At 42.3% G+C, this 10782-nt stretch overlaps 3 protein-coding genes across 5 annotated transcripts in view; 2 read left to right on the top strand and 1 right to left on the bottom strand.

Moving 5' to 3' along the window:
* Nucleotides 1-1714: 1714 nt before the first annotated feature.
* LOC306993025 (uncharacterized protein) lies at nt 1715-8762 on the bottom strand. Its single transcript, XM_079602456.1, has 7 exons — nt 8713-8762; nt 8492-8594; nt 7015-7661; nt 4817-4945; nt 4430-4467; nt 4118-4305; nt 1715-2845 (listed from the first exon to the last, which is right to left on the bottom strand). Exons 3-7 carry the CDS (start codon nt 7653-7655, stop codon nt 1778-1780), a joined length of 2064 nt encoding a protein of 687 aa, XP_079458582.1. The 5' UTR covers nt 7656-7661; nt 8492-8594; nt 8713-8762; the 3' UTR covers nt 1715-1777.
* nop10 (NOP10 ribonucleoprotein homolog (yeast)) lies at nt 8755-9444 on the top strand. The gene is made up of 2 exons (XM_079603179.1): nt 8755-9047; nt 9173-9444. Exons 1-2 carry the CDS (start codon nt 8994-8996, stop codon nt 9311-9313), a joined length of 195 nt encoding a protein of 64 aa, XP_079459305.1. The 5' UTR covers nt 8755-8993; the 3' UTR covers nt 9314-9444.
* Nucleotides 9445-9589: 145 nt separating this feature from the next.
* The window catches only part of slc12a6 (solute carrier family 12 member 6), a 48196-nt gene continuing 47003 nt past the window's right edge, over nt 9590-10782 (top strand). For 2 of the 3 annotated variants that reach the window (XM_079602222.1, XM_079602221.1), the window contains exon 1: nt 9594-9715. The gene's annotated coding sequence lies outside the window, so the exon portion shown is untranslated. Of the gene's footprint in view, nt 9716-10782 lie in introns of all 3 variants that reach the window. The other variant, XM_079602223.1, reaches the window with a different exon arrangement.

Here is a 10782-nt window from a genome sequence, read left to right as displayed (position 1 = left end):
TTTTTTTTTTTTTTTAAAGTTTCTTATATTGGAAAAAAACATATTTATGTCATATTATTTTATACTTTAATATATGAAAATTCTCCCTGTAGTCAATCATTTTATCCCTTAAAACTCATCTTTGATCACCATAATGACATATTTAAACGTTTTTTTCTGTGAAAAAAAAACTTAAAATAGCTTGAACTCGACAATTACCTCGTTTATTATACGCGGAATATGCAAATGAGCCCCGCCTCCGCTTACGTCAGCTCAGATTCACTCGGCCGACACACTGAGGTAAACGCTGCACTATCGCTCTTTACAACTCAGACACATAACGGTAATTAATATGATTAGCCTTTAGCTTGACTGTGTTATAAAACAGCTAATAATGGGCTACTATTGCTAATGTTAAATAAACCATGTTCCTGTTCTCCATCTCAATCATAAGACATGCTTTGAACAACTCAGAACGTCAGTGGAAAAAGGAATTCATCATAACATCGTAATCATATCCGCTTTATTGCTAAATCTGCCAGATTTTTCATATCAACAGAAAATCCTAATAGTACGCTGTTAATGATATGCGTAAGCCCTCCGGCAGGTTGGTCTGATTGGTTAAGGTAGTTTGTGACGTCAGGAACATCAGCGATTTCAAACCAAAGTCTCTGGTTCACTGCAGTTTTATGGAGAAAATACTCAGCAATGTTGTTGACTTATGAATTTACACACAGTTTGTATTAAAGCAACACTAAGGAAGATTTTTTACCTTAAAATAATGTTTTCCAAACTCGTATCAGTGGTTCGTCAAGTCGTAACGGTGAACGGCACTTCTGCCTCCGCTTTGCGGCCCTATATCGGCTATAACCACACACTAGCTATGTTTCCATCCACACGTTTTTATCCGAATTAAGTGATATCGAATGAAAAATGCCTTATGCAAACAGTAAAATTCGATTGAATTTCATGAATATCGACTCAAATGAAATGTGTTCGGTCTCATTGAATTTTATCTTGATCGATATACGGCTTATGTGATAAACGCTGATGGAAACGTTATTTGCCGAATAAATAATGAATTGCATTTTGTCTAGCAAAACTTTGTTCGCAAATGTTGGCTTGAATGTTGTGCGATTCAGTGCGAAAATGAATGGAAACACCTTAAAATGTCTCAAATCAATTCGATATACCAATTTGATCGCAAAACAGCATGTGACGTCATTACGCACAGGTTTCTATTCGCTTTAAAGCCGTCGGAGGGAAACACACTTTCACCAGCTTTACTCGCGTTAGTTTTTTTTTACCGAACTTCTGATAATTCGATTGACAAGTGGATGGAAACTTAGCTACTGTACGATTGCCAGATCTCGCGTTTCTGTAGTTCTAATGAGACTTAAGAAAACTACAAATTTGACTTGCTTTACGTCAAGCGTTACAATCGTCATTATTTAGTTTTTCTTCGTTTCTGATGTCGCAATTGATCATACTCTAGCTTGTCTGTGGACATCGTTCATCCCAGAGCCGGCGCTGGATAAGCAGCGAGCGTGCGTGCGACGGTACGCCAAATTATTTACGACAGCGGTAATGGACAATTCCGCTTCCAGCCTGTAGGGCGACCGCGGAGGAAAAGTTCCTTGGTGTTGCGTTAAAAACACCACATAGACATACAACATTAAAAACTGGATGTTCACCACAGGGGGAGTTTAAATAAAGACATGATACTTCATGTGGTCCATTTAAGTGTTTTATTATGCCTCAAGAGGATTTTTAGTTGCATTCCTCCACGTGAACCTCCTCAGGCGTCTTCGTTCGTGGTTTGCGCCGGCTTTGGTCGCCCTCGTGCGATCGGGTAAACCTCTCCATCCTCTCCAATGGCCCACTTTTGCGGCTCTTTCCCATCGCTTCTTTCTGCGTGCGCCGCTCCTCGACTCTCTTCGTGAGATCTTTCCGTTTTTATCGGCCTTTGACGTCTCTCGATCTCTTCATCTCTTCGAACCGTCCTCGCCTCGCTCACGTCCGTGCGCTGCGGTAATTGCTCTCTCTCTGTGCTCATTTTGAAAAAGTCGGTTTCTTTCGCTCCATGTTTGGCTGCGGATCTTCGCTGACCGCCTTCAGTCTTTCTACTCCTCAGGTGTTCAGCTGTTGTTCTCTCGTCGAGCGCCGTGATCTTGTCCTGCTTCCGTCGTCTACGTCGTCGCTTCTGTTCTTTGTTCTGGTTTACGTTCTTTTCCTCGGACGTCTCCTCTACGCTTGTCTGTGTTCTCACTGTATTATTTCTCATGTCCTGCTGAGAATCGTTGGGAATGTCCGTATCCATGTTTCTCTTTTCCATCGTGCTTCCCGTTTTCTCAGTTTTTTGTCTGGCCCCCGTGTTTTGCTCTCCGTCATGCTCAACTCCACCATTCGCAGGTTTTTTTGGATGTTTTATGGAATGCGTAAATGATGCATGATGGGATTTGTAGTTTTGAAGACTGAAGCACTCGGATTGGACGGTGGTTTCAAGTTCAGCGACGTACAAAGTCTCGCTTTTTCCTCCTGAGGAGTTTCCAGATGGACCAAAGTCTTGGAAAGCAGAATGAACCGTTTCTTGGACGCCTTGGGAACTTAATGCTTGAAATGCGTTCTGGCCGCCATTTTCCATCCCAGTTGGTGTGTAAATCCGAAATGATTTCTGCGTCATGTGATCTTGAAGATTGGAGCCGTTATGGTGGCTGAAGTCACGCTGTGGAGTCCAATGGGAGCATCCGGCGACTGGCTTGGGAATGACGCTGGAAAACAAATCCTGGGAATTTTCCTTAAGGACGTCCGTGAGGTTGTGATCTGTGGAGAGAAGAGAGCTGATGTAGTCCATGTCGAAACCAGCCTGAAAGAGAGAAAACACACTTTAAGGCGAGACACGGCAGGCAAAAACATCGGGTTTTTTCCACTGGTCAATTTTGAGATTTTGGGATATTTGTCTTCAATAACATCTTCTTTCAGACGTGTGGTGAAAAAAAGTCCAAAATACACATTTAGGTCTTTATTTTACTGCACTTTGTCTATTTGCGTCTGTAGATTTCTCAGAAATTCAACAAAAGTTGGCGTTCTAAATCATCATGATCCGCGATCTCTGTCTCCTGTAATCACACACACCGCTGGACAACTCTCTCTCTCTCTGCTGTCGGATCCAAATATAATAATAATCTCACACATGTCTGGAAAGCGCTCTCTCTCCTGTACAATGCTGTCGGATCCAAATATGGTAATTTTCTTTTTATCAGCAACCAATCGTGAAAGTACAATGGGCATTTAACTCTAAAAGCGAAATCTCATTGGCTGATGTCAATGTCTGACACCGTGATTGGTTCAGATGCATCACGTGACGCGCTCCGACACTCAGATGTGTGTTTTTGACTGTTTTTCTGCTCAGTTGAAGGCCATAAATGCTGTGTTTATAAGTTTTGATGTGATTTAGGTGGTTTGTATTGTTGTTGCTAATTATTTGATGAGATATTGTGTCTGTAAATAGTTGTTTCCACTAAAAAAGTATGAATTTTATACATTACAAATCTTTAAATGCCTTTTTCTCAAAATGAGTTTTTTGTCATTCTCCAGTATAAACATCTCAGCCGATGTACACCAAACTCTCCAGTTACACACTTAGCAGTATTCTGAAGATATGTTCAGAGGGATTTGTTAATAAATCATTCCTGGCCTGATTTATGGGACATTTTAATTTTAAAAAAATTGGCGAAAATCAATTTTTAAGGCTATGGACAGTATATTTAGATTTCCTAGGTCATGAAAGCATATATCCTGAAATCCCTCCGAACATCTTTCATCTTGTGTGTAATCAAAATGAAAGAAGAATTTTGCACCTGGCTTTATCATATGTTCAGATCTATCTACCGAAAATATATGCACAATTTCACATATTTAATGAGATAATGCCTAATTTGCATAATTAAACATACACATTTTAAAAACTTGTAATACATTTTTTTTATGAACGTGTGTAAGTAATCAACTGGAAGTTTCATGGTGATATCTATTATTTTAAAATTTTACCCTATTCACCTGTAGTGTCTCGCCTTAAAATGAGAACGCCGGCTCATTATTAGATCATTTTTAACGATATATTTAGATTTAAATTGACCTCGTTGGTAAATTCGCAGTGCTTGAACAGCTGGTTGAAGTACAGCGCGCACACGTCCTCCTCGTCGGCTGCGGTGACCTCTGACCCCAGAGCGTCCATGACCTGCGAGTACTCTGCCAGCGCGCTCTCGGCGAGATCTTCAACCGGCAGCGCCTTCTTAGATTGTTTGCTTGTTTTCTTCACATAACCTGTGCAAGTGACGAGGTTCATGGTGTACTAGTTAATTCAGTCATAGATGAAGTTAAGGTTAGAAGGTTTTATCAATACGCATAAATAAAACATTAATTTTGAGCCATTATAATAAGTCCTGACCTGTGGACCTCTTGTTCTGTTCTTCCAACTTAATGAACCTAGAGGAGTATAAACAAACAACTTCAATTCCCAACAAGCAGTAATTTCCCAAAACCTGCTCCATTTCTGCAACTAAGGGGTTAAAAATTACAAATCTGCTCCAAATAGCATCAAATTAATACACTATTATTGTATAATTAAGTTAATTGGTAACACTTTACAATAAGGTTCGTTAATTAACATGAACTGCTAATCTCATGCTCATGGTTAGTTCATGTTAACATTATGTTAACTAATGAGCCTTATTGTAAAGGGTTACCAATTAATTTGATAGATTTGAATTATTAGCACTCCTCAACCATGTCAGTTTCAGAAATGAGTGATTCGTAATTGTTTTGTTTAGCTCACATCCTGGCCGTGACGTGATACTGCTCGCGCTGGAAGAGCGGGATTCTCCTCCACTCCTCAACGGCCACGGTGGCGGCATCCGAGAACGGCAGATCGGGACTGTGAACGGCGAGAGAGCGAATCACGCGACTGAGAGAGAGAGAGAGATTCAAACTAAGTATGAAGAATTCTGATTGGCTTTCATGTTGCTGGGGGGAAAAAATCGCTCTGAAAATGATTCAATATCGTTTATCTGTCAATGTGGCGAATGATAATGAATAATTATGAATTAAAGGTGGGGTATGTAATTCTCTTTTTTGGCCATTTTTTCAAAATCACTTAAAATCCTATTCCTAACCCACTTACAGTTAGAAGCACTGAAATCAATTGAAATTGTAAGCAATTGAATCATCTGTGGAACGGGCAGGACTCGAAAAACTCCAGCCAATCATTTCCAAGACCACCTAGAATCATTGGACAGTAAGTGCGTCAATCAATCGGTCGTACCATCCCCCCATCCATGTCCATGTTCTGTGAGTGGGTGGAGTCAAAGTGCAAATCACACACCCCACCTTTAATAGTAAACAAATATATATAAACCCAAATAAACAACCAATGATTGATACTTACATACCTTTTCATATCAATGTATACACTTTTATAATAAAATAACACAACAATGAAGAAATAAAGGTAATTGGAAAAAAAAATACTACTATTAGAATATAAATTGAATTATAAACAAACAAATAGAAATCTGTCAACGAAAAGTTGACAATAATATAGTAAACAATAAATAAATATAGTAAACAATAAATAAATATAGTAAACAATAAATAAATAAATATAGTAAACAATAAAAAATAAATAAAGTCAGTTAATAGAATGAAAAAGTATTAATTATAATGATAAAAATGAAACAAATGAAAACTAAAATAATAAATATATATACATTTGCTATTTACTAATGCACAACAAGGAAAAGATAATACAAATTCATTTAATTAAAAAAATAATAGTTTTACCTACTTGACCGCACCATGATCGCTATAGGCCTAGCTGTAATCTTTAGCGATTATAAAACTGTATGGTTATAGTTATCATTCTTGGTGTGAACCGGCCTTTATTATTGATATGATATAAGCATCATAACATCACAATGAGTTCCTGTTTCAATAACATGTTATTATACATCTTTAATTATAGAATTAATTATATCATCATCATCGAATTATAGAATATTATAATGATGTGCAGATGAAAACACATGATCTGCAGTATGAGTGTGTGTGTGTGTGTGTGTGTGTGTGTGTGTGTGTGTGTGTGTGTGTGTGTGTGATGGGTAGGTTTAGGGGTCGGGTTAGTGTGTGTGTGTGTGTGTGTGTGTGTGTGTGAGAGAGAGAGTGTGATGGGTAGGTTTAGGGGTCGGGTTAGTGTGTGTGTGTGTGTGTGTGTGTGTGTGATGGGTAGGTTTAGGGGTCGGGTTAGTGTGTGTGTGTGTGTGTGTGTGTGAGAGAGTGTGTGTGTGTGAGAGAGAGAGTGTGATGGGTAGGTTTAGGGGTCGGGTTAGTGTGTGTGTGTGTGTGTGTGTATGTATGTGATGTGTAGGTTTAGGGGTCGGGTTAGTGTGTGTGTGTGTGTGTGTGTGTGTGTGTGTGTGTGTGTGTGTGTGAGAGAGTGTGATGGGTAGGTTTAGGGGTCGGGTTAGTGTGTGTGTGTGTGTGTGTGATGGGTAGGTTTAGGGGTCGGGTTAGTGTGTGTGTGTGTGTGTGTTTGTGTGTGATGGGTAGGTTTAGGGGTCGGGTTAGTGTGTGTGTGTGTGTGTGTGATGGGTAGGTTTAGGGGTCGGGTTAGTGTGTGTGTGTGTGTGTGTGTGTGTGTGTGTGTGTGAGATGGGTAGGTTTAGGGGTCGGGTTAGTGTGTGTGTGATGGGTAGTGTGTGTGAGATGGGTAGTGTGTGTGTGTGATGGGTAGTGTGTGTGAGATAGGTAGTGTGTGTGAGATGGGTAGTGTGTGTGAGATGGGTAGTGTGTGTGTGAGATGGGTAGTGTGTGTGAGATGGGTAGTGTGTGTGTGAGATGGGTAGTGTGTGTGTGTGATGGGTAGTGTGTGTGAGATGGGTAGTGTGTGTGAGATGGGTAGTGTGTGTGTGTGATGGGTAGGTTTAGGGGTCGGGTTAGTGGATGTGTGTGTGTGTGAGAGAGTGTGTGTGTGCTCACATGAAGAAGCAGGCGAGAGCTTCAGTATCTGGACTGCCGGAGGTGAAGTCCTTCGCCGTCTCACACAGTCTCTGCCACAGTTCGTACGAGTCGAGCACGTCTGCGGGGAACGAGTGTGTGTGTGAGTGTGTGTGTGAGTGTGTGTGGGAGACCGAGCCCGTGGTGTTTAGATGCGGATACGGGGAAGGACAGGAGACGGCGGATTCCCCACAGGCCACTATAGGGTTAAATGCGGGGTTAAACCCAGGGCTAAAGTTAAACCCAGGGCTAAAGTTAAACCCAGGGCTAAAGTGCTGTGAAGGCGTGATAACGGGCCAGAACTGATTCTGGGGCGGCACTGGAGCGAGGTGGAAGCGAGGGAGCAGGACGGGCCACGGCGGCGGGAGGAAAGGCTTGAGGTTTATACGCGGGTGTATCGCACTTCCTGGATCTCCGCGGGCGGCGCTGGGCTGCAGCTGCGGATGAAGCGAGTACACGCATGTTTGCGCTGATCGCACCGAAGCCCGTGTTTCTGGCTCAAGAAGCGTGTTTTCAGCCTCAACACATCGTGTCTCAGTCCGATCGCGTTGGCTCCTATCCTGTGCGATATCTCCGTAATTAAGCAGCTCATTATCCTCGTTAAGTGGAAGTGCGTACTCCATCAGAAGCTGAAACAAACAGGGGGTTTTACATAATAAGAAAAATTCTTCTGCTAATTGTATATCAGTTAATGTGTACACTAGTTTTATTTTTAATATTGCTAGTGGTTTAATAGAGAGCCTAAGCCCCTCCCCTTCCGGTGGACCATGGGACCTTACTTCGGAAAAATATTGTATGGTAGTCAATGGCGAGAGACAACAAATATTTAGATCTCGTTTGAATTGTGCCCATATGATGTTTGTCAATTTAATACATTTTAAAGTCAAGAAATTCGCAGTTTGATGTAAAACTGTTGCGGTATAGCCTAAGATTTTGAAAATACGTCATTACAAAGACTACAAACCCAAAAGGCGTCACTTTTCTCTCAGCGAATGAAGCCTACTTTACTGAAGCTAACTTTACTGAAGCTAACTCTACTGAAGCCTACTTTACTGAAGCTAACTCTACTGAAGCTAACTCTACTGAAGCTAACTTTACTGAAGCTAACTTTACTGAAGCTAACTCTACTGAAGCTAACGTCTGTCAGTCATTGAGCGATTTCCACATAAAACTAAACGTTACTCTTCTGTTTTATGACAAACTGCGACTTTCTTGACTTTCATAAATATGTTTTAAATGGACAAACATCATATGTGTAGTTCAGGGAACAGTTCGGACAGAATAAAAAGATAAGTTGTCTCTCGCCATTGACTACCATACATATATTATTTTCCCCGAAATAAGGTCCCATGAGCCGGAAGCGGAGGGGCGGGACTTATAGGCTCTCTATCTAAACAACAAAACAGTCGGCACAAAAAAGGCATTTATAAATATTACATCAAGAATTTTACCAAATTACCTGACACTGAAGTAGCCTCAGAGGATCTGATTATCTCAAAGAAAGAAAATATTCACGGACTTTGAAGGTTAAATAACGGGTTAATTGGAACAGTTGCTCACTTCTGAAATGCAGATTTAAACGGCACACTTTTAAAAACAAACACAAATCAGCATATCAGTGTTCCAAACTATACAATCGCATGTTATTAACTATAATATGATTGAGTCACATGTAATTACGTTAATAATTATTTTTGTTATGTCTGTCGTTATATTCCACAGCAGGCGGGAGGTTTTCTTTACACACGTGACCTTTTTCTAAAAACTCATTTTCCCATCCTGCTTTGCGCCGCGGCTCGTGCCGCACACATCCGGTTTGCTTCGGGAGCAGTCGCACACGTGCGCGTGGTGTTTTGAGCAGCTCTGCCGATTATAAAGCTGGTTTCTGCTCTCGGATATTTTAGAAATAAACCGACAGACGTTGTAACTCGCTGAGAGACCGTGACCGTCGAGAGTTCATCATGTTCCTGCAGTTTTATCTGAACGAGAAAGGCGACAGGGTTTACACTCTGAAGGTGAGACGGCTTTTATTTTGCTGTAATGGCGGCATATTTGGCTATACAGCGTTATACATTTAATATAGATCAGATGTATGCAGTTTTGAGGCGTGTTTTGAATATATTATTTTATTTCTGTGCAGAAACTGGACCTGAGCGGTCAGCCCACCAGCTCCGCGCACCCGGCCCGCTTCTCTCCGGACGACAAGTTCTCCCGACACCGCGTGACCATCAAGAAACGCTTCGGGCTCCTGCTGACGCAACAGCCGCGACCCGTGCTCTGAGCGGAACCATGAACTTTCACACCATATATATAATTTTTTTTTTACTGAATAATGTCATGTTTATTTTCTAAATACATCATTTGTGTGTGTACTCAACGAATCCTCATGTGAAATAAAATAAAATGCGATAATATTGCATCACCTTTATTTGTGAAATGGGTTAAAAAAAAGTGTAATTGTAGTTTTCCCAGTGATGTAAATAATACGCCGGGAACTACATTTCCCTGCAGCGCGTCATACGCACGTACGTCATGACGCAGGGACCGTTGCTCTCGTGAGCGCGCTTACGCCCGTCGCTCAGTCAAACGTGCTGATTTGATGATCCTCCTGAAACCGGGGCGATAAACACACCGGATTTTACCCGAGCACCGGCTTCGGTGGACCCGTGACGGCAGTCCCGAGGTAAATGAGTGAAATTAATCCTTCGTGTTGAACAGAAGTGAATAATAATAATAATGCGACTGTTAGCGCGGGTTTGCGTTTAAACATCACGAAAGCGTCTCGCGCGCGCCTTTTCTGAGGTAACTGGCTTTATTAACGTAGTTATATAAATCATATTTTTGAGTGGTACTTATAAGGGTGTCTGTCTAATGTGAGCCGCTGTCAGGTGTGTGACTGCGATCGGATTATAATTGGCTTAATGGAGGCGCTCAGGTGCAGGTTTGTCGCAGGAGCCAACGGCAAGATTGTGTCGCAAAACCCGGTGAGCTCCCTATATAGACAGCACTCTGGACCATAGTATCCGAACCCGGTGAGCTCCCTATATAGACAGCACTCTGGACCATAGTGGCCGAACCCGGTGAGCTCCCTATATAGACAGCACTCTGGACCATAGTAGCCGAACCCGGTGAGCTCCCTATATAGACAGCACTCTGGACCATAGTGGCCGAACCCGGAGAGCTCCCTATATAGACAGCACTCTGGACCATAGTGGCCGAACCCGGTGAGCTCCCTATATAGACAGCACTCTGGACCATAGTGGCCGAACCCGGTGAGCTCCCTATATAGACAGCACTCTGGGCCATAGTGGCCGAACCCGGTGAGCTCCCTATATAGACAGCACTCTGGACCATAGTAGCCGAACCCGGAGAGCTCCCTATATAGACAGCACTCTGGACCATAGTAGCCGAACCCGGTGAGCTCCCTATATAGACAGCACTCTGGGCCATAGTAGCCGAACCCGGTGAGCTCCCTATATAGACAGCACTCTGGACCATAGTAGCCGAACCCGGTGAGCTCTCTATATAGACAGCACTCTGGACCATAGTAGCCGAACCCGGTGAGCTCCCTATATAGACAGCACTCTGGACCATAGTAGCCGAACCCGGTGAGCTCTCTATATAGACAGCACTCTGGACCATAGTAGCCGAACCCGGTGAGCTCCCTATATAGACAGCACTCTGGACCATAGTAGCCGAACCCGATGAGCTTCCTATATAGACAGCACTCTGGACCATAGTAGCCGAACC

The sequence above is a fragment of the Phoxinus phoxinus genome, assembly GCF_949152265.1.
Source record: "Phoxinus phoxinus genome assembly, chromosome: 2".
NCBI classification, from domain to species: domain Eukaryota; kingdom Metazoa; phylum Chordata; class Actinopteri; order Cypriniformes; family Leuciscidae; genus Phoxinus; species Phoxinus phoxinus.
The sequence above is the reverse complement of the archived record's forward strand: the minus strand, read 5'-3'. Positions and strand labels throughout refer to the sequence as shown.

Excerpts from the sequence above, each read along its gene's own strand:
- LOC306993025 (XM_079602456.1), bottom strand. The coding sequence starts at position 7,655 with ATGGAGTACGCACTTCCACTTAACGAGGATAATGAGCTGCTTAATTAC. Across the intron at positions 4,946-7,014 it reads GCTCTCGCCTGCTTCTTCAT|TCGCGTGATTCGCTCTCTCG; the intron begins GTGAGCACACAC and ends TCTCTCTCTCAG. Across the intron at positions 4,306-4,429 it reads ACAGAACAAGAGGTCCACAG|GTTATGTGAAGAAAACAAGC; the intron begins GTCAGGACTTAT and ends TCACTTGCACAG.
- nop10 (XM_079603179.1), top strand. The coding sequence starts at position 8,994 with ATGTTCCTGCAGTTTTATCTGAACGAGAAAGGCGACAGGGTTTACACT. Across the intron at positions 9,048-9,172 it reads ACAGGGTTTACACTCTGAAG|AAACTGGACCTGAGCGGTCA; the intron begins GTGAGACGGCTT and ends ATTTCTGTGCAG.